Genomic DNA, 22,625 nt, shown 5'->3' on the forward strand with positions numbered 1-22,625 from the left:
TTAAAAAAAAAAGAAATTTCGAAAATAAAATAAATATAATTAAAAAAGGGGTTCCATGAGGAGATTGAAGAGGTGCCAATACTTGAAACTCTTTTTTTTCAATTGATAGATTCTTTTGATCTTTTTGACAAATAGGACGAGCGGCTATGGAACTAACAGAATATTTAGATTTCTCCTTACCAAAACAACATTTACAAAACCTGAAGGTTTAGCAAGACAACAGTAGTGCACACATAGCTTCTTAATTTTCACATTAATGATAATATTATGCGTCGCTTTGTCACATAAAATTTGAAGAAGTTGTTTTTTGTTATATGCTAACATGGCCTTTTTAAATTATCAACTTTGTGGCCTTCTTGATTAATAACAAAAATTGTTTTTCGTTGTAATTATATAAGTCACTTGCTAAATTTAGAAGAGTAAAATAACAATAGACCTAGAACTTATCATAAAAGGGAGCTACTACCTTACATTTAACATAAGGTATAGCCCTCTCACTAGTGGTGGGCTTTAGTGGAGCCCACAAATAAATTGTGTGAGTGGATGTACCTTACGTTAAACGTAAGGTAGCAAAATCCATCATAAAATTAATTAACTAATTAATTCTCACTTGAACAATCTGAAAGTAAAATTCTCTAGATAGTTAGGAGGATACTTTTTCTCTTTCTCATTTTCATTCATCCATACGACCATTAACAAATATTAATAGATACGAGACGGCAATCCTTTCTAAAAAAATTAATCATGCCAATATTTTTACAGCATAATTAGATTGTAAGGTATCATTTGCACCTAGTTGTTATGCGATTAATGACAAGGATTTGAGACAGGTTTATTATTATTATTATTATTATTTGGCTTAGAAGAACGACATACAAGCACTATCATCAATAGCATATTCATCGTTATCGTTTGTAGGATGTTGGCTTGTGTCAATTCAGCCAATTTGCGGCGCACATATTTATTATATACCTTTCGAAAATAGCTAGAAAAATGTTCAAAAATATATTGTTAGTTTCGTGGCCCATGTATATGTCATCGTTGGGCATTGATTTAGTGCGCAGAGAGATCATGTTTTCTTAGTAAATTATGAAAAACTTTTATAGATATTTAAAAGTGGTGTCATAGTTTTTTTTTTTTTTCTAATTTCGATTATTATCGATATTGATTATTGACCCATCTGTTTGAAATTTATTTTTCATTTCGATTATTATCGATATTGATTATTGACCCATCTGTTTGAAATTTATTTTTCATTTCGATTATTATCGAGCATACATATCACTTAGAACTTTAACAATATCTTGTAGTTGTATGGAAACGGGAAAAAAATATAATAATAATAGAGTATCCGATGGGCAACAAAAATAGCTAGCTGGATTAACAAATGCCATGAATAATGGACTAATATTTAGTATTTACAATAATATACACCCACAAATCGGTGCGTGCTCCAGTTATTATCAATTTATTAGCTTCAAAGTTACAACTAATTAAAATAATTTGAAGAGATTTAAATCTCAATAACTGATGAACCGAAGTTAATTCAATATCGGTCCATGCGTGCAGAGAGAGTTTAAATGATTACATTACAAACATACAGTTAATAATTAGGTTAATTATGATAATTAATTCAGCTCCTGTTTATGCTTAAACCAAAAAGCCAATGTGGCATCTTTTTTTCTCGATCAAATGTTGCACTTGAGCTGCTCATTGGTGTGTTAGGGCAACTAGAATCTTCTCCTCGATCAGATTTAAATGAAGCTGGCGAATCAAGGCATCCTAGTTTGTGGCCTTTTGATTTCTTCTTTTTGTTGCTTGAGCTAGCTCCAATGCTTAGTGTCAATTCAACTTCACCATCTTCATTATCATCAGAGCCATGATGGTCAGTGCTCATTTTATTGCTTGGACCAGCTGCATTTTCTTCATCAATGGCAGTACTGACTCCTGTTGTCATGTTATTGTCTTCTAAAGTTGCCGGCCTTTCGAGGTCGAAGCCGCCTCTTGCCATTTTCATTATGGTTTCTCCAGAACAGCTTCCACTCCTCTCCCTTGCATCATCAATAACATTTTGAAAATGCAAAATGAAGCCAGAATTTTTTTGTGCTGTTGTTGTGGCATGACTGATATTCCCTTTGTTGCTGAATTGGGAATGGTTAATTTCTGATGAGCTCCAAATTCTAGTGTTTTGCTTTGATTCTTGCTTTCGCTCCCCCATCAACCTCTTTTGAACACCATACAGCCTGTGGAGTTCCTGTACCTGTAATAATAGTTTACGTATAATTAATTTCCATTTTCATTGTTGTTCATAAAACTAATCAAACCAAATTCAGGTTTTTATTTTTTCAACATAAAAATAAAAATTCGCCAAAGCTATAGGTCTCTATACCTTGTTATTATGTAATTATCTAATCCCTCGAAGTTCACCCCAAAAAAAAAAAAATGTCGTAAGATCATGCATGATACATATGTGAACTAGCTTGGAAGCCACTTTCTTTGAATTTTAAAAGTTTCTTAAGTGCATATATATATTTTAAACTATGTTTGATATTGTGTACACTTTCGTCAAAGAAGTATGTATATATGGTTTGTGTTAAAAACAAAGCTTATTATCATTATCTTTTATTCATATAATGGTAGCTAATTAATAGAATGATTTTTGTATCTTAAAAAAAAAAAAAAAAAAAAGAGAGCAGAAGGGTTGTTCGATTCTTACCTGATGTTTGAAGATCTCTTCTTGGATCTGCATTGTCTTTTTTATGGATTCTATGTTGTGTTTTTCAAGCATTTTCTCCATGGAGTCACTAAAATTATTGTCAGTCTTATGAAACTTGTTTAACTTTCTGGCTTGTAAATAGTTCCAATCATCAACTCGATATGGCAAAGTGAAGCTGCTGTTGCTATTTGTTGAAGTTGCTGTTAATGGATCAAATGCATGTTCAATTTTGGTTCCCATGCCTGACATAAAATGAATGACGGAATTGATCCATTATATCTCAGCACATACATATGTATATATTAGCAAAAACTCAAAAAAAAGAAGAAAATTAACTAATATGATCTCTTTTAATTTGCTTTCGTAAATGGGGTTGGTAAGATTTATTCTGAATGAAGGCACATAGAGAAGACAGGGTGTAGTTGACCAAAAGACCTGATCAATTGATCAATTTGAGTCATGTATCTTCAACTATATATGCTGAGAATTGAATGCAATAAAAGATATAAAAGATCTGAAAATTGAATGCAATAGAAGACATAAAAGACTATTGATTATTCTTCAAGTTCAATCACACTAATAAGCAGTAATTTACATGGTGTGTAATAATTTTTTCAAGAAAAAAACTTTACGGTTCCCTAATTGGGGAACCGAATGCAGGCCACGTTTAGGAGTAAGACAAGTAACCCACATGGAATAAATTAAAGTTGGTTTCAAGTTGTAGTGGTTAAATTTAATTTTGTCTCAGTGATTGAAGAAACAAGGTGGAAACCAAATGAAATTGTTTCCAAAAATTGCTCTTGGAAGCTTTAGATTTGTTGTTATACCTAACACTGTCTCCACACCATAAATGGATATGAGATGTGGCCAATACAGAGACCAAAACTAGGAAAGTGGTATCATCTTTAGAAAAGTTTCCACTTCTTTATGTTTCTTATATCACCAAAAAGCTTAAGCTTAATTACGCAGAAACTTGAAGCAATTAATTAAAATCCTAGTGTATATCTCTTGCAAGAATAAAGAAAAAAAGAAAAAGAATATCAATAAGAGTGCAACAAGAAGTGATGAAGTTGCATAAGAACAATCAATTATCATGAAACTTTTACTAATCAGCATATGTATATTATTCTCATTAATTACCTGCAAAAAAAAGATAGCCGGATCGCGATTTTCGTGTACGAATCTCATTGAAAATAACTATATTCTTCTTCCCCGGTACCAAAGCCAGTCCTTTGATCCATAAGAAAAAGAAAAGAACTCAACAACGCGAAAACCATGTCTTGTGATTCATTTTGAGCAAATAAACAGGGACGGAGCAACCTAAGGAGTGCAACCCCTATGCACCAGCAAAAAGCGCTTTTGACAGGCAAGAACCAGGAAGCACTTTCCTTAGATAAACAACAAAGAGAATCCCTCACACTTTAAGAGAGAAAAAAAAAATACAATCGGGGTCTTAATAATTCAACCATGACAGGCTGTGAAAGAGAAGGGGGAGAGAGAGAGAGAGAGAGGCAAGCCAAAAAAAAAAAAAAAAATTGTTGGAATTGCTAGCAATGAGTGTATAATATTTTTTGTGTGTTGAGAGAGCTAGATGTGTTCTGTTTATATATGTGTGGGTATATATATAATGTAATTTATGTTGTATTATCATATCATGATGTTGTTTGTTTAGTACTATTTCTGTTTGCAAACTGCAGGTTGGAGGAAAATCAAAGGGAGACGGGACCACTGTGTTATACACTAATTATAAGGGGAAAAAAATGACAATTCTAAATTTCTTAAGCCAATTAATATAAATCTGTGAACAAGATATTCCAGACAAGTAACGAGTTTCCCAGGACATAGAGATATGCATGGATGATGGAAAGTTGGTACTTTTTCTTTCTCATTATTGGGCCCAATTTTTTTTTTTTTTTTTTTTACTTATTTTCTGAGAAATTCAATGACACCCATTTGACAATTATTCTATTAGGAAAATGACCAAACCCCCCCTTGTGTTAAGTAAAATTATCATTGTCATGCGAATTTATTTTAGCACAAATTTCAGACATTGGCATTCCGTGAACATGCATGCCGCTGTAAAAAGTGACACAGACAAATACCTTAATTTAAATAACCAAGAAAAAATTGTAATCAACAAAGAGAATCTATGTATTTTTAAGTGAAACAATATTCAAAGATGATTTATGGCAATTTTTTTATTAGATTATCAAATGGAATCATCTCAACCACTTTTGGCTTGTATCTCATAAGCATAAATATCTACTCTTTTGAAAAAGAAATAATTTTTTGGCATTTATATCTTTGTTACTAATATAACAAAGTAGCCATCATACGTATGTTTTGTCTGATAACTGAAAAACCAATTAAATTTTTGCACATGTCCTTAGAAAATCCAGTTACGGCTTATCATCACTCATTTGTTATTTTCCTTGCTCTCCATGGAACACGAGATACCCTACAATCAGGAACAAAAGTGTACTAACAATTAGTAAAGTGAAAATTAAAACACTTCTCTAATTGCTTAACTTTTGGGTTGACTCAATAAGCTCGGGTCTTAATAAATTCAGTACTCGTTTATCTAGTAGCTTAAGCTTTTGAGTTTGCAGGGTTATAACGAGTTTCTATATTAACTTGTAGTACAACATTGAATTACAACCAACAATAGATAGACTGTGGTAACTAATCTCAATTTTACATTTTAAATCATACAAAATCCCACACCTAATAAATTTTTTTTCAGACTTAAGTATGAATGAAGAAACTTGTAAAGGAATTTAACATTAATGTTCACGTTGTAATAATAACAAATTTATAGCTTGATCAAATAGAAATGTAATCTGTACAAATATTAGTACCGTATTGCATAGCCGAATCCGCATTTTTTTCAAAAAGGGGAAGCTTCATATCCATCGTTTTCCTGCAAAAGCTAAATTGAGAATAAAAACATGTTAAGCCACACCTAAATAAGTGTAATTTTAAATTTTAAAATTATTAATAATTCTCCGGTGAGAACATCATAAGATGTCACAAACAGATAAAAAAAAATCTAAATTTTAATATATTAACAAATAAAAAAATATAGTGTTTAATATATTACAATTTATATTTTTCATTTTAATGTAGATCCTAACTTTATATATATATATTACAGCTATACATATGCACATGTCTGAGTGGATTATTATATGAAAAATAAGAATACAAAATTGTTTTAAAGATTTTATATTTGTGGGCAGGCATGCCTTCGCCTGTCCTTGTCTTAATTCTCTACTTTGTTTAATTACCTTCATCTCTATCTCTGCTCAAAGTCCCACGATAACATGGCCTCGGGCTTTCGTCATTATCTATATAAATTGCACACCATAATTTATCTGCAATATGCACGAATTTTCATGCCCACATCTTCAAGCCGGGATATGTCCGTTTGTATGTATACTTTAATGAAAAAAAAAAATGGAGCTCAGGCTCTCAAGGTTTTCTGATAATTTAGAAATGGATCCACATATTTCATTTTAGCTTAGATCATCATAGTCAACTTTTTATCTCCCATTTTTTTTTCCTTTATAAAATTAATTAATCTCAGAATTGCGCAGGTTTCGCAAAATATATATTGATCAATGGTATATCTGATATCTCTAAATAAATCAAATGTATGTATGTATGTATATATATGTCTGTGGGTGTATGTATATATATCTATCTATCAACGTCAATCATCATATAACTGTTTGGATAAGTTCTACTGCTAAATAGCCGAAATGTTTGAAAATAGAGAGTTGAGTTTGCATCTAAATTTGGGTAAAATTAAAAATCAAATTAATTTATCAAGATTCTCTCTTGATCAATGAAATTTGATGTGGAGATTAAAAAAAAAAAAAAAAAGATTTTGGGTAACCTTTGGTCGTGGGAGTAACGTGTGTTCCTCTAAGATCCAAGTGAAGACGACGGTGACATGGATTGGTCAAGAATAAATACGACGAGTACATTTTAACCTACTTGATCTCCTCTTAGGTGCAGCGCCCCCCGATCTAATAACGAAGCAGAATGAAGCCAATAACATCTATTGAATAGTAATATATATACCAGGGCAAGGGCAATAATGCTGCTTTGTTTGGCCAACATCGATATCATTCAACAACTTCAAGGGGACCACGGTTCAGGTACTGTGACCTCCTGGCTTATTAGGCTGTGATTTTGATAAGTGCTTTTGCAGAATCAACTTGCGTCACAAAGTTTTCAAATTTGATATCATTTTCACAAACTAACTTTCGTTTTAAGAATCTTGATGTGAGGTGGTACTCTTTTCTTTTTTTTTTTTTTTTTCTTTTTTCTTTTTTCTTTTTTCTTTTTAAAGGACACTTTAACACAAGGGTATTAGTCAATCTGAGGTGCGGATTGTCAAGGGGAAAATAAAAATTCAATAATAGTTGATAATAAATCTTGGATTATTTACGTAAACTTGAGGGATTGGAGAATAGAACTAAATTCTTAGCACAGTACACAGGCTTCCTCTATATGAATATTCTATAATGAATTTACAAATTTCCACCTATGATAAAATCCCCATTTTGTAAAATACGTACGTACATATCCACTGAAGGCGTTCCTTAAATTATGTTTCGAATCTCTTTCACAGTAGTAATCTTAGAATTAGATTTATATCTAAAATCATTTCCATACAAGAGATAATTAAAGACAGAGATCAGAGCACCATGCATGTGAAGCACCCACATTAGTACATACAACGGTTTTTAAATATATTATAAGAGAATTTTCACCCTCCATTAGTTTCGGAGGAGTTATGCTGTCACTTCACAAGTGGTTATACTTTGGTCCGTAGACAATAACTCCCGTCTTGATCTTCAAAACCGGAATTAATTAAGCTGGCCGAAAAAAAAAACATAAAAATTGATGAAGAATCTAGTAGTCCCTTTCAGCCTTCTTCAGATTTTTACGTACTAAATTGTCTTTCACTCATACATTTATTTCACCGATTGATTGGTGTCTTTTGACTGTCATCAATAAAATATCTGGTAGAAAACCAATCCACCAAATCCAACTCCAACTCGACTCACTTAATCACGCTTTCTTCTGTGCACTAAGCCTCTTCATATTCATCATACTTAGCATTGACTAATTTGTCTCCAATCGGTTGATGTGAACAATGATGATACAAAAAATGACTTCCAATTGCCAAAATCTGGATTTGACAAAACGCATTTGTGTATGAGGTTCGGATTTTATAACATGCACCGTCTGTGTTGACAACGAACCTACTATGGTACCTGGTATTTATCATATTTGTCTACAACTTTTTCTATTGGGTATTGATTTTACCGTTTTTAATATTAGAAATTATGATTATATTACCGTTAGACTGGGGATTTTTAGTATTAATTATTTAATTAGAACAGTTATTGTAATTAACAGTTCACTATCACAAGTTCGCATTTCCTAAATTACGATTTAATGTTTTCTGTTAAAGGTTATTCGTAAACATGACGGAACTACGTTGAGTCTTCTACTTCCAATTGAAAAATATACCTCAAGCTAAAAACTTCATCTGGCATGGCCTCCTCACTTTTTTTTTTTTTTTCTCCTTTTCTAAATTTACTTTCAGTATCATGTCTCTTGCCGAACCAAATTCTAGTTTTGCCATTATACTTAATTAAAGTATTATAAATTCCGTCTCGATGCGACCCAAAAAGAAAAGGAAAACACTTGAGAATTGGAAGGGGGGCTTTCTTTGAAGAAAAATAAACAGAAAGAATTGTTAAATATCTCCCATGCGAGGTGGAGGAATTGACACCCACGTGATGCCCAGTTAATTCTCTTTCTCAATCCACTCCTATTCTTGTATGTCTTGTATCACAAGATAAATGGAAAAAGAAAAAAGAAAAAAAAAAGTGAATAGTAGATAAAGGAGAAAGAGGACAAAGCAAGTGAAGGTTAGGCATCTTTCAATTGGAAATGAAGTTCGTTCTCTAATCCAGTGGATTGTTTATCAGCACGCGTTGTAGCCTTTCGGAGGCACAAGCTTTAATATTGTGGACCCTTTAATGCCAAGCCTTTCCTATTGTCCTCAATATCACCTAACATCATCAGTCGTCGCTTTCATTTTTCTTTCGACCTATTCTTATCTTCCTCTCAAGGTTTGTCTTTTCCAAAATTTTAGAGGTTCCCCAAAGTTACATTAAATGTACCTCACTATCTTATTACTTGTATATATATTAAAAAAATTAGATTATAAATTACAATAAATATAACTTTAAAAAATTTAATTTTAGAAGGATTTCACACCCAACTCAAACTATAATTTGCCCTTAATATAATCAACTTCTTTAATAATTTATTTTCTTTTTAAATATGTATTGCAATAGAATTCTTTCAATACATAGGATGAAACAGCACTTTCAAGTTCAATCCCCTAGTGTATATTATCAATTTTTTTTTTAAATATTTAAAAGCATATCTGGCTCTTTCAAAGTCTTGATATCTATGCTATGTCATTATATTATTGAGCTGAGAGGTTTTGATAGATTTTAGCTTGAAAATATTAGCAGACTTGTTTAATGTAATATACAAGATTATAATGGGTTAATTTTTTTCAACAACTAAATAAACATGATATTTTAAAGAGAATGTTTCATTATTGATCAAAAAAGAAAGAAAAGAAACCCTTTTGAAAGGGAGATAAACTGACTTAAATTTTACCCATACATTGTTACTTAATATCAGATAGATCAAATTTATGTAATACTTAATTATAAACGTTTGCTTTTTTTTTTTCAATTACATGAGACTAATGTTCAAATTACAACTCATATTTAATGATATTAGTAAGCTAATATTTATAATCAGACAATTGCTGAGACTAATTTATAAATCTCATATAGCACAACCTAGTTCAGATTTTAATCCTCTCTAATATTCGAGAGAGGCCCACTTCACTCATATTTCAAAAAAGAGATGACTACTTTCACTCAAATTGAGAAAAAAAATTAACTCTCACAATATATTATAGATACTCAAACCCAAAATTTCACAATTAAGAGGTTTGAATTCTAACCACTATTAGCCTAGTGGCTATAAACGTTTGCGGTCGAGAGTTGTTGTATATTTAATTTTTTGAATATGATTGGCTCCCATGAGAGTTTTGCGTGCTTGTGTGTAGATCTATCATAAATGAAGTGGGGTTCAAAGTGACACTTGTCATACGCCCAATTAATAAACATGATTTTGGTCCTCTTTATAACTTGTTGTTTAATCCAAGTGGAGAAAATCTAATGTTCATTTCGTGAGTTGACTTGACGGTGATATAATTATTTCATTATTCTTCTATAGAGATTCTTAGAGGCCCAACTTAATACTAGGTGGATGATTAAATAAGCAAATTGACTCTTGATCTTGATCTTGATTGATCTTATCTTAATTGAATAGAAAGCTTGAAAGTTTTTGTTTCATTTTCATTGTCATATAAAAATTAAATAAAATTTAATATTAATTTCATCCTCAATGTGGATGAGATATGAACTCATAGTCTTGTTATACGGCCAAATAATGATTAAAAAAATATACTATTAAGGTTGGCATGGTCACACAAAAATAATGCATCACTTTTTAATTAATCTTCGAAGATGTTTATGATTTACGAGATCACTTTATATAACATGCGTGAACTTGTAAACCAATGATGGTCAATTTTTTATCTATCTTAACTTTATTACTTACTCTTTCTTTCTTTTCTTTTTGAATAATAATAATAATAATAATTTTCGGCAAAAAAACCTTCAAGCACAACCTAAAAAGAACCTTCAACCAAAGCCTAATAATGTTTAACTAATATATCTCGGGATTTTCCATTTAATAAGACAATTTAAAATGTTAAAATATATCAAATAAATTTTATTCTCATTGACCGTTTCCCCAAATCATTAGAGCATCTCAAAGATTAACGTAGTTTCTTAAATATTTATCAGATCGCATTGGTTTCCTAGCCACTTGATTTATGGTTTGAGATTGAAAATTAGTTTAATCTGATGATGTGGATTATTAAATCCATAGAATTCAAACTTTGATTGATCCCTCATTCACATGCAAAAACACTTGATTGTTGGCTTTGCGTTACGCCCAAGAAATTTTTTAATTAAACCTTTGAACAAATCCAATCAAATGGGAGAATTCGGAACAGAAAATCAGAAATATTTTACACACCTTTGTTGACCCCCGAACATATGAAGTTCCCATTCCAGCTAACGCTCATCTAGAAGAATTTTATTTTTATTTTTAAAATTAGAGAGATAGAAATAAATATGTTTCTGCAACACGATTACAGGTAATATTACAATTATTGAAAAATAGAAGAATTTGGGTTAAGTTCCGAAACTATTCTTTGCGCTGACCTCAACTTAGAACTGGAATTAAATTCAAATCATAAAATTTTATATCGAAGATTGTGTTTTTGGCCTTTTAAGATTTAAATTTGATATTGACATGACTTGTGCTGAGCAAAATGTAAGACGTAAGCAGAACAGGTGTTTTTAAAGCTCCCTGCAAGTTTCAAAGCCATGTAATTGAAGTTATGCAAACAAAACTCCCTTCCTCACTTTCCTCTCCAGCTTTAAAAAATGATTTCAATTCGCTCAACGATTTCATGTTTGATTTCTCTATAATAGGAGTAAATATTTTACGGATTTCTCAGGTTCTAGCTTATGACATTGCTGCAATTGTCGTGTCACAATCAAATCCTTAAAATATAAACATGAGTGGAAGATTCTGAAACAGGGTCATTCTTAAAAAAAACTAGAAAATCTGTTGATTCCAATTGAGTTGAGTTCCCACATTCAATGCATCAGATTCGGAATAAGACGTATCAACGAATAAAAACAAACAGTAATTTTGCAAAGGGAATCTCTCCATTTTTGGGCCAAAGCTTATCGTCTCTTGATCCAATACTTTTAAAGCTTCATTTTACAATAATATCTTCTCTATCCCACGTTGTTCCAGTGCCCCTGCCCACCCTTTTTGTTATTACTTTTAAAAACTTTCGTTCTTGTATATCCTTTTGTTCCCTCGACTTCAATTATTGCTCGCCAAATCATTGATAATTTTCTAATGTTCATTTGTCATTTGATTTAAATAAAAAAATTACATACGGAAGTGTAAAGCAAAAGCATCGTTTTACACACTTTTTTAATAATTAATAAATTATTAATCGGCCACTAAGAAAATGACAAGCATGTATGCGCCGATCAAGGTAGATCACATGGAAGAGGTATTATTGGAGACAGATTTGTACTGGGAATTAGGGGAGGGGAAGAGACAAGAATCTTGAGAACTCGATTGCATTGCTTGCCCCTGGAGGAGATCTGTTAGGTTGTCCGAATTGAGAAATTAAAAAAAAAAAAAAAGGGAGAAAGAGGGAAACCCATGTGTTGGGATGAGTTGTTCTTCAAGTAAAAAATGATTGTGATTTGGGTTCGTTGTGCTGTTTGAAGTACATATAAGAATGGATTATGTACCTATATTTCCTAGAAACTTGCAAAATTCCACTTGCCAACTTCATCCACCTGTGAATTTAAGTTTATTCCTTTTTATTTTCCTTTCCTTTGGGTGGCTTTTGCTGGAGCACTATGCGAGGATTTTACAACTGTCCAAGTCTAATAACAATGTATCTGTCGAAAGCCATGCTTAGATCAGCTAGTATATTGGTTCGGCTAATTGCATAGGAAGATGCTGGCAATTTTTCCCTTTTTTTTAAAAAAAAAAATTATTCTGAGCATTAACAAACATATCTATTCAAAGCCTCGATAAGATCGACTACTGTTATAGCCTTGAGATTGTAGGCCCAAAGGAGTCGAAATTTACTCGCTAAATATAGAATCAAATCCCCTTGCTTGCGTCAAAGAAGTGAGGGAAGGGAGGTGAGAAACATGAAGGTGCTAGCAAATTCAATTAGGATTATATTCAGTGTCTTTGGCATTTGTTATAAGTTCTGTAGTACTTTAGTTCAAGTACATAAAACATCTTTAAGGGGTTACATCAAATGAATATACCATGATTTTATGATATTTAGGATTCGAACTCATTTCGATGTCTTTCTTTTAAATATGAGTAGATTTCATTCAAATTGAATACATAAATCACTATAATAAACTGGGTATCGTAATTTTTTTTTGACTGCCCTATAATAAAATTGATTCAGGCAATCATATTAGATATCTAACTAAGGTGTTGGTAATCCAAAGACAAGGAAAAAGTAAAGAGACTGACAGCAGCAAAGTAAGAACGATAGAAGCTAATTCTCGTTTATCAAGCATTCATCAAATGGGAGGCCCAGGGATGGGGGAAGAACTAAAAAGGCTTCTACCCTTAAGGCCCGAAACAATATATTTTTTTTTAATCCCATTGTTGTATTTTCTCAAACTCCAACGTGGCTTCATTCCTTTCTCAATCTTATAGACTATGATCATAAGATTAAGCCCGTAAATTCTATCCACAAATTTGGAGCACAATTGGCAGATTTCCTTTATCATCATCTTCAACTAATACAGCATATCTACCATGCAAAAAAAAACCAACAAGGTTAAAAAATTAAAAACAAAGACAAGAATTAAGTTCCCATTTGGTTTTGCTGCCGAAGTTTTGTGGCAGCGCCATTCTAGTTTCATGGGGTGTCATTGCTTTTCATTATAAAGCAGAGGAATATGGGGGCGCTTTCAACTCAAACTCAAGGTCTCAAAGCATCATCAACTGCAATTCTCAACCAAAATTTTTCTTTTTCGGAAAAAACATCAGCTTCTTTCCGTTTATCACTGTTTAAGGTGCCATTCAACTCTGTTGAAGAATTTTTTACACTAGCTTCGGTGACTGTTTATATAACTGACTGATTATTATTTTGCTGTCTTTTTTTCTTCGGCAGAATCCCATTTCTGATTTCAGTGGTTTTTCTTCAAAACAAAGCTCTTTTCTTGGATTTAGTTTGAACCATGTTCGGAGAAAGCATAGAGGTAAACTAATTTTAGATGTTCATTTATCTGCATATTTTACATTAATTCCTATGGCTTTCAATTATATTGTTTTTAGTCACAAGAAACTTTGTTGTACAATGTAGAATTGTTGCTTTGAAAGAGCTTTAAAAAATGAGGAATCTTTTGTGGACTAATGTGTTTTGGGGTAATTTGGAAATAAAAAATTCTGAATGTTTCAAGAAGCTAAGATCAACTAAGCCACGCTTGTTGTCTTGGTTGAATTTGGATCGGATTCTTCAACCTAATATTAAAGTAATCTTGAATGAGATTGTGACATTGGTGTGCTTATTCAATTTGAAGGACTTGTTGTTTCACCATGCTGCGTCCTGCCGTTAACTGAAGAGAATGTGGAGAGAGTGTTGGATGAGGTACGACCTGGCTTGATGGCTGATGGGGGCAATGTGGCTTTGCATGAGATAGATGGCCTTGTTGTGGTATTGAAGTTACAAGGAGCATGTGGATCCTGTCCAAGCTCAACAATGACACTAAAGATGGGAATTGAAACCAGGCTTCGGGATAAAATCCCGGAGATACTGGAAGTGGAGCAAATCCTGGATACTGAGACAGGACTTGAGCTAAATGAGGAAAACATTGAAAAGGTTAGACAACAGACCTTATAGAACTGTGCTACAAACTTGTGATTCCATGAAATTGTCTGACACCATATGGTTTGGAAACAATATGTTCTCTGTTGATTGTTTCCAGTATTTTGGTTCTTTGTTGAATATTTTCAGTATGACAGCTATCACAGTAAAAGACTGAAAAGATTTTACAGGAAGATAAGTGGATTCAGAAGATTCTAATGATTAATATCCCTCAATCTCACGACTTGATAGTCTGGTTTTTCTTGAAAATAGTAGAGCCATTTATAGTTTCATAGAGACACAATTTATTAAGAGGCGTTTTCAGTCGATCGCATCCTGTAGCCTGAATTCGACAAGTAAAACTAACCGTCTTTGTACTTGGTGACAATGACGAGAATGTTAACATTTACAAATACCAAAAAGGTCATAATTTTTGCCCAAACGACTAGCAAAGTGCGTAGTTTCAAAAAAAAAAAAAGTTGTATGATTTAACTGTCTTCATAGTGTTTGTTGCAACAATTACGATCTCTTTTCCAAAATAATCTTCTTATTTTGTCCCTTGAGAACTATTATATCAGCATTAATTCTAGGAGTTGGCGTCACTTCTTCCCCTAATCAAGAGTTTAAGAAAGGTCATGAAGTTTTTGATGAAAGAGAGATACGAACACTTTGCAATGGCTGAAAATTTTTAACTTTTCAGGTTCTTGCTGAAATTAGGCCATACCTTGCTGGCACTGGTGGTGGAATTCTTGAGCTGATCCAGATTGATGACTATGTTGTAAGAGTTCGGCTTAGTGGTCCTGCAGCTGGAGTTATGACTGTTCGTGTGGCTTTGACACAGAAGTTGAGGGAAAAGATACCTTCCATTGCAGCTGTCCAGTTGATAGATTGATGAAGAATCATCACAAACATCATCGGCTGCAAAGATAACAATCGACAATGAATAATCCAGTATCAACTTTATCATATAAAAAGTTTTGCACCTGGGAAATATTAGAGTTATGTTGCCCTTGCTGTAAACCTCTGTAGATGTAACTGATAAGGAATCGACTACTTGCCACAAAATGATGTATTTTTTCCAATCTTCTTGTGCAATACATTTTTCTGCATATTGCCGTTGAGTACTTTGACTTTGAGTCCACCTTGTTTAATTACTAAGATCACGTTACAAATCTAACACTTGACAAAAATGTTATTTAGTAAATTTTTTTAAAACTTACTTGTTTTGTAAGTTTCCCAATTTTGACAATATCTTTTAAAAGTAAGGATTGCTTTTTATAAGCAATTCATTTTATAAGATATCACACCTTTTTAAAATATATTTTAACAAAAAAGATAATTTTATCATATTTTTTCATAAACCCTTATATATAAATAGAAAGCAATTCAAATTTATGTTTATTTTTGCATTATATAGTGTATTAATATCTTTATAATAAAATTTTACCAAACACATGTATTTTGCTTTTTAAACTCAGCAAATGCAACAACATAATTTATTAAATATAAAGATTTTTTTTAATCAACAACTTATTTCTACTATGCTTTTTTAACTTATCAACAACTGATCAAATACTAAGGTACTTTTTTAACTTATTTCATTAGTGACCACAATTCCAAACTAGCCCAAACTGAACCAGCATTCTAGTTCAATAGAGGCCACAATGGATAAATTACAAACCTAGAGAAGCCAAAACATGAAAAATATAAATATGAGGGGATAAATTTAAAGGTCACATAAAAGGGTAAAGCCTCAATTAAATTCCTTTATATTTTCTGTCTTTCTGAATCTTGGCTTCAGCAAAATTGCCCCAGGATACGCATGATAACACCATCATTGTTTCCTTTCCTTTGCTGGGAGATGTTGCTTTGTTGCTAAGATTTTTCCTTGTGTAACGTCACCACTCTTTTGAAAAAGATTCATCCACTATCAGTAAGATCCTTTTCTGAATCTTGTCACTCATCATTTTAAAATTATGCTACAATTATACGGATTCAGATACTCGGTGGTGCCGATAGACTGTAATATGGATTAAAATGAAAATCTTGTTCCTGATTAAAGTTATAAAAATGGAAGAAACTGATTGTGTCCAATTTGTTCTTTATATACAAATGTTGCACTTATCTGCAAAGTCCGGAAAGTCTATGTTTTCTGAGTTTCGTTATACATCTTTCAATTCTAGCTTGCGGCTATATAAATTATGTGTTGGCCAGCAGAGTTGTAGGCACCACAAAGTTTCTTCTCCTTTATAAGCATAATTACATTACGTGACCAGCACAAGATTCCCTACTGTAGCCTTTAACAATACAATACTAGCTGGCTACTGAAATGCCTACTAGTAGGCAGGTAAAATATATTCAGTATTCACCGTTGAAATGTTTGATCTTAAACTAGTAATCCTCTTCATCTTCTCTTGACCCAAAAAATTTCCTCACAACAGCTGCAGCAGCACCAAGAAACAAAAACAGAGCCAAAAGATCGAATCCTCCTCCAAGTCCAATGGCAACACTAGGACCAGGTACAAAGAAGGAAAATGGTGACCAACCCCAGCCACCATAGTATGAACCATACCCATAACCACCAACCAAAGGAGGAGCCACTGGCGGATTGATATAAATATTGGTCCTGCTCGGAAAGAAACACAATTATATCAACATTTGATGAAAAGAAAAATAGTTGAATGCAACCTCACATATTAAATGGTAAATGAAGCTCTTGCCAAATGATATATCAAGTTCAAAGGTAGAATTCATTGTTGTGCACATCCAAAGATACCTATATTGTTAAGCTTGAGTCCCATAGCTACGATTTACCTAATAATCCAGTTACATGGTTTCCAATCTCAGCAGCCAAATTCAACTTGTTTTCAAGTTGCATTAACATTACTACTGAATTGCTAGCAAGAATGGAAGATGGATGTACTTAACAACAGTGTCAGAATTTATGCAGAAATTCCAGAGGTTACCATACTTCTCATTAGTTAGTGCATCAATATAAAACTGCATGTATCTGTATATGCATTACTTTACCATTCTCGGAAGTCTTTCAGTTTTGCTTCAGTGTTCACAATAGTTTTTAAACTAACAGCGGGCTTCCTTCCAGTGCCCAGCCAGCAATGGCAATCCTAGAATCTTACTAAAGCAAAAAGATATCTGTGACTCTGTAAGCAACACTAAAAGACTGTCCTCACATTTGTGTTTGACATGCTAACATTACGAAAACATCATGTAAATCACAGAAGTTTGCAGTAAAGGTTTCCTAAATACATCATAAAACTGTTCATGCCTTCTAGATGGAAACAAAGCTAATATCACAGATGAAAAGGACAGATGCCTATTACTAGTGAGACGCCCTTTCTTATAATCAGGAGCAAGGTACTTGATCCGTTCCCAGAAACCAAGAGCCTTCGGAGGCTGAATATTTTGCTTAAAGATCCAAATATTTACCCTTGTTCTGGATTAATTAATTTGTTTCAGGTCCTCTAGAATCATCAGCAGCAATTTTCCAACAAAAGTTGATAGTTCAAATGTTAATTCAAGTGCAATCCATTCAGGAAAATGAGGGCTTGAAAACATAGCTCAAAGGAATACTCTTGGACCTCAAAAAATATACACTAATGTTGCAAGTCATTTCAATTGTACTTCTTAGAACTGAACTTATTCATTATTATGGAACGTGCAACGCCAAATAATAAGTCCGATGCCTTCATTAATTTATTTATTTTTCTGATAGGCAATGCCTTCATTAATATAATCAATTTTCTACTTTCCAAAACAATTACAGATAGATTAAAATAGGACTTGTGAACCACACCACATTTGACAACTCTCAGCATAGCAAAAATGAGGGCTTGAAAATATAGCTCAAGGATTACACTTGGACCTCACAGTATATCCCTATACTGAGTTATTTCAATTGCCGTTCTTAGAAATGAACTTACACATTCATTATTACCGACACATTCTAAGTCAAAATATTTCTACTTTTCGAAACAATTACAGTGAGATTAAAATGGGGTTTATGAACCACAAGTGAGAACTCTCACCATAGCCAAACCAGCCAATTTTTCATAGCAAGTTATAAATTTTCCAATTTAACAAGCTATGGTAAAAAAAAAAAATCCAAAATCTGTATTAAAATCAAAATAGTTCTCTAGACAAGAATTGGGAAATGGTAGCCTAAATCAATAACTCAAAAGAAGAGCAATTAGAAGTTAAAAACGTAAAAAATAAAACCTTGAATTGCTATAAGATCTGGGAGCTGAACGAGGAGCCGATGGCCGGAAAGCCTGACCACCAACTCTGCCACCACTCTTGGCGGCCACTGCATCACCGACTGACCCCAGAGTCAATACTCCAGCTGCTAATGTCACTACTGCAAGCTTTGCCAATTGATTATCATTTTTCCTGAACAATGAATAAATAAATTAGTTGGTTGCAGAGCGAAACATGGGAAACTAACTGAATTAACCGAAATCACTACCTGGAAGAATATTTCTGGTCGTCCTGTCGGTTAGTGCATGAGATAACTTTAACAGAAGTGACAATTTTTGTTCTGGGTTTGTGAGTTGTTACGAGAGCGTTGGTTAAGAAGCTTTGTTGAGATGCTGCGATTGACATATTTTTACTCTTGCTGAATTTGAACACTGACGAAATTCGGGGAAATCAATTCTTTCTGTTGATTAATTTTGTTTTGTTAGAACTTAGAACTTAGTGCTTCCATGTTTGGAACAAAAATATGCTCATCCATTCATGATTTCGAGTGTGCCACGTGGTTAGATTTTGATGGCTGATTCGAAGTTTCAAAGAATTGCATGTTCCTCTGGTTATCCATTTGTCCAATCTCATTTTCCGAATTATTATTATTTTTTATATAAATGCAATAATATATTTGTGTAAATGAATATATATGGTTATATAGTAGATACTAGATTTTTTTTTTTTTATATAATTTGAAATATTTTCAACAGGGAGAATTGCATGTATCGGGATGATCCGAGAATTCTCTTTACTTTAATTACTATTGTTTGGGGGGTAAATTGAGGACACTGATCTAGACCAATTGACAAGTTACAGGTGGCTGTATAAAAAAAGAAAAGAAAAAAGTCAACAATATTTCGTTGGAATTGAATGTAATTCAAGACAAGCCAGGGGTATCCTCAAAGGGGAGGATAGTTTCAGTAGATTTGGACGGTTCAAGTGATAAAAGACTAAAAGTAGGATTCAAAATAGCAAAGATGAGCCCTGGCATGTGCGGTTGCATGCCATCATAAAATATATAAATATCTTTGACATTTACACTACAAATAAGGGGCTAATGAGAAAATAGATTAGCTGAGCATAGTAATTAAGAAAAAATGACATGTCAGCACTCCTTAACAGTCTTTATTAAAAAAAAAAAAAAGACGAGGAGGTAGACAAATCAATGAAAATTTGTTAGCTATTCAGAATTATCAAGACATCCTTAGAAACACTTCTATATAAGCTCCACATATTTAATTTTAATTTTTTTTAGATTTGATTTCTTAAGAGGCTGCTTTATCTCCTTTTTTCTTCAAATTTATACTTTCATAGAAGATATTGACCACCTCACCTCTCAAAAAAACTTTCTCTAATCATATAATATTTTTATATAGTAGATTTGAGATAAATTACTCCTATAGATGTAGGCCAAATGGCTAAAAATCTTATATTTTCTTCATTATTTATACTTATTTTCTTCTTATTATGATGCTCATATTATATTTCATATATGAGCTCACTTAAGTTATACCATGAGCTCTACACAGATCCTCAAATAAGTTCTCTAAAAGTTATCTTTCAACTGCACTTGATATACCCCCAAGCTCTCTATATCAACTTTCTATATTAACTCTCACGGGCTCTATTGAACTCTCTATATTATTCCAAACTCATAACACCTCAGTTTACCTCTCAAATCATCTTAGTTCTTCACTTGGATGGCTTCAGCTATACCTCTTCCCTCAAACATCAGGAGAAAAAAAAAAAACTTAAGTCTTTATTAGTCCAACCTCCTCCTAAATATAAATTTATTTGTTTGAATAGGATTTAACTTGGATTCGGCGAGAACAACTATTAAATGGTTCAAATAGAATCCTAGTGAAAATCTATTGAAAACAACTATATAATAATATGATTGAAAATTATGAGTAATAATGTTATAATAATTAAGGTTTTCTTCGTTGCCTTTGCTTGCAAGTCTTTTTTAGGTATTATTAATGATCAAAGTAAATTTTTACATTCGTGGCTGATGAGATGAGGCAGTAGCTTTGTAACAATATTGATTCCAATATTCACATTATTCAAACGTACAGAAATATTTTAAATGTGAAAAAGTTAATTTTTTATTTGAAAAGTTGAATATTTGAAAAGAAATGCTCAGCAAAAATATTTTAAGTGTGAAATTACTTAATCCTGTGGATAATTTTCTTGCATATAAACATTTCAAAACTGTGTGTGTGGGACAATGAGTATTCAGAAGAATGAGGGAGAAAAATAATGTATGTGTCAAAGCCTCCTTCAAGAAACAGAATAAATCTGAGTGAGCTTTCAGCACCACCCGAAGCTTCTAATTCTGGTTTCTTAGTAGTCAGAGACAGAGAATAGAAGCAATATGATGAAGATACATCGTGCTGATGCTGCGGTCCTTGTATTACTGGAAAGCTTCTGTTCCCTCAAAACACAATCTTGAGCAATTCTGATGAATCAAATTATGGAGATAAGCTCTTGTTCATTCCTGTGCACAATAAGCCCGTCTTCAAACCACTACTGTGTTATCCGTGCAGATGGCTCAAATAAATGGTAAGAATGAGATTATTACATCTCATCATTTATATATTTTGGTATTTGGATTTGGTTTTCTCTATTCCACCTTTAATTGGGCTCGTTCCATGCGACAAGCTTGTATTGGTTTTGCATTAGTCTGCTTGGTATTGACGTTGCATATTCTTAGCCCCAAAAGCTTGCACAAGGGTTAAGACTTTCCTTCACTATAAAATGACCACCAGCCCACCAGCTCCTTCCACAATCGATGTAAACACCCGTTCTTCTTGTTCAACTCTCTCAATTGGATTATTGGGCTGAGATGTTTGTGAACCTGAGCTTTGATACCAGTGTTAGGTGATCTAGACCTCTCTCAACCCCAAAAATTAACTCATGGGGTAAGGCTTTTCCCTACACTTATAAGATCACCACCAACCCCTTCCACAACCGATATGAGATCACGTGTGAGAGGGGGTACAAGAACTTAATACTATTTTATTGTTTGAGGCGCCCTACCAATCAACTTAAGTTTCTGGGCCCAGCAATAGCTTTTAACAGTTATTTGTAAATATGGATTTGCAGGCTAGCATGCACATGTTCAACAGAAAAGGGTATGATTAACTGTTGCTTTTGTAAAAGTGTTAGTGATGTGAGTCCAAAGCCTTTGGATCACAGGAACCAAAATCAGTGAATGGAAATAAGTAGACGTGGCAAGCGGTGCCTTTTATGCTAAGGCCATTTCTTTAACAGTTACCCTCCAGTTTTCCTAAGAAGCAAACGGATGCTACTTTCCATCTCAAAATAACTGGAGTTAGATGAAGCTCGAAGCCTTGATTCCTCACTTCTAAATCATCTCCCGGAATTTGAATTTCCCATTTCTCAAAAACTTTCTACACATATAACTACTGGAAAATGGTACACTCCGTTTGTGTCTGTGAAATAGGAGATGTCTTTGAGGAATCAAATGAAGAAATCTTCATTTTACAAACTAAATTTGGAGCAATATTGGGAAGAGATTTATCCATGCGTCATCAATAACGGCAACAAAGGCAATGCCATCCTTCTGGATGCCAGTGATGTACAAAGGGAAGTGAATTTCTTGGGTGGAAGGCAAGTTACTTATGAGGAAAGTGGAAATGGTATTCATGATGAGTTTATTTGGTTTAGAGCTCTTGTTCAAGAAGAGAGGAAAAGAAAAGTAAAGTTAGGTTTATGTTCAGTAGTTTGTGAGGGTTTAAGAAGTTTGCAAGACTCAAGAGGGTTGGAAGGAAAATTGTGAAGCATATAAAGTAGAAGAGAGTAGAAGTGATTCTGGTTGGAAAGAACTTGCAAGTAATGTGTTGGTGGAGAGTTTTGTTTTAAAGAGTATGGATGGAAGTTTGGTGTTAAATTGTAATTTTATGTACCTTCATCGGATTAGAAGCAAAGGGAATGAGTGATGTGCTAAACAGCTATAAGTGAAACTTTCATCATCCATGAGTTCGTTGAACAGTGCTTATCTTTCATTAT

At 33.0% G+C, this 22,625-nt stretch overlaps 3 protein-coding genes, 1 long non-coding RNA gene and 1 pseudogene across 4 annotated transcripts; 2 read left to right on the plus strand and 3 right to left on the minus strand.

Annotated features, from left to right (window-relative positions):
• Nucleotides 1-1,417: 1,417 nt before the first annotated feature.
• On the minus strand, nucleotides 1,418-4,481 carry LOC102617180 (uncharacterized). Its single transcript, XM_006474151.4, has 3 exons — nucleotides 3,857-4,481; nucleotides 2,717-2,958; nucleotides 1,418-2,260 (listed from the first exon to the last, which is right to left on the minus strand). The coding sequence occupies exons 2-3, from the start codon at nucleotides 2,954-2,956 to the stop codon at nucleotides 1,634-1,636; spliced, it is 867 nt and encodes a 288-aa protein (XP_006474214.1). The 5' UTR covers nucleotides 2,957-2,958; nucleotides 3,857-4,481; the 3' UTR covers nucleotides 1,418-1,633.
• A 426-nt stretch (nucleotides 4,482-4,907) lies between these two features.
• On the minus strand, nucleotides 4,908-7,318 carry LOC127899731 (uncharacterized). Its single transcript, XR_008051682.1, has 3 exons — nucleotides 6,615-7,318; nucleotides 5,575-5,645; nucleotides 4,908-5,174 (listed from the first exon to the last, which is right to left on the minus strand). It is a non-coding gene; the product is annotated as an uncharacterized LOC127899731 (long non-coding RNA).
• A 5,888-nt stretch (nucleotides 7,319-13,206) lies between these two features.
• On the plus strand, nucleotides 13,207-15,460 carry LOC102616867 (nifU-like protein 3, chloroplastic). The gene is made up of 4 exons (XM_006474150.4): nucleotides 13,207-13,542; nucleotides 13,641-13,728; nucleotides 14,050-14,348; nucleotides 15,034-15,460. Exons 1-4 carry the CDS (start codon nucleotides 13,426-13,428, stop codon nucleotides 15,223-15,225), a joined length of 696 nt encoding a protein of 231 aa, XP_006474213.1. The 5' UTR covers nucleotides 13,207-13,425; the 3' UTR covers nucleotides 15,226-15,460.
• A 1,092-nt stretch (nucleotides 15,461-16,552) lies between these two features.
• Nucleotides 16,553-19,060, minus strand: LOC102616569 (uncharacterized). Its single transcript, XM_006474149.4, has 3 exons — nucleotides 18,817-19,060; nucleotides 18,570-18,740; nucleotides 16,553-16,959 (listed from the first exon to the last, which is right to left on the minus strand). Exons 1-3 carry the CDS (start codon nucleotides 18,951-18,953, stop codon nucleotides 16,725-16,727), a joined length of 543 nt encoding a protein of 180 aa, XP_006474212.1. The 5' UTR covers nucleotides 18,954-19,060; the 3' UTR covers nucleotides 16,553-16,724.
• A 1,715-nt stretch (nucleotides 19,061-20,775) lies between these two features.
• LOC112497913 (uncharacterized) lies at nucleotides 20,776-22,616 on the plus strand (annotated as a pseudogene).
• The last annotated feature ends 9 nt before the right edge of the window (nucleotides 22,617-22,625 follow it).

This window comes from Citrus sinensis, chromosome 9, assembly GCF_022201045.2.
Source record: "Citrus sinensis cultivar Valencia sweet orange chromosome 9, DVS_A1.0, whole genome shotgun sequence".
In the NCBI taxonomy this organism is placed as follows: domain Eukaryota; kingdom Viridiplantae; phylum Streptophyta; class Magnoliopsida; order Sapindales; family Rutaceae; genus Citrus; species Citrus sinensis.

What these genes read in the sequence shown, in the direction of transcription:
- LOC102616569 (XM_006474149.4), bottom strand. Translation starts at nt 18,953, where the DNA reads ATGTCAATCGCAGCATCTCAACAAAGCTTCTTAACCAACGCTCTCGTA. An exon ending in GACCAGAAATATTCTTCCAG is followed by an intron (nt 18,741 to 18,816) that starts GTAGTGATTTCG and finishes TTCATTGTTCAG; the next exon opens with GAAAAATGATAATCAATTGG. An exon ending in AGATCTTATAGCAATTCAAG is followed by an intron (nt 16,960 to 18,569) that starts GTTTTATTTTTT and finishes CTTTCCGAGCAG; the next exon opens with GACCAATATTTATATCAATC.
- LOC102616867 (XM_006474150.4), top strand. Translation starts at nt 13,426, where the DNA reads ATGGGGGCGCTTTCAACTCAAACTCAAGGTCTCAAAGCATCATCAACT. An exon ending in TGTTCGGAGAAAGCATAGAG is followed by an intron (nt 13,729 to 14,049) that starts GTAAACTAATTT and finishes TTCAATTTGAAG; the next exon opens with GACTTGTTGTTTCACCATGC. An exon ending in ATGAGGAAAACATTGAAAAG is followed by an intron (nt 14,349 to 15,033) that starts GTTAGACAACAG and finishes TTAACTTTTCAG; the next exon opens with GTTCTTGCTGAAATTAGGCC.
- LOC102617180 (XM_006474151.4), bottom strand. Translation starts at nt 2,956, where the DNA reads ATGGGAACCAAAATTGAACATGCATTTGATCCATTAACAGCAACTTCA. An exon ending in AAGAGATCTTCAAACATCAG is followed by an intron (nt 2,261 to 2,716) that starts GTAAGAATCGAA and finishes CTATTATTACAG; the next exon opens with GTACAGGAACTCCACAGGCT.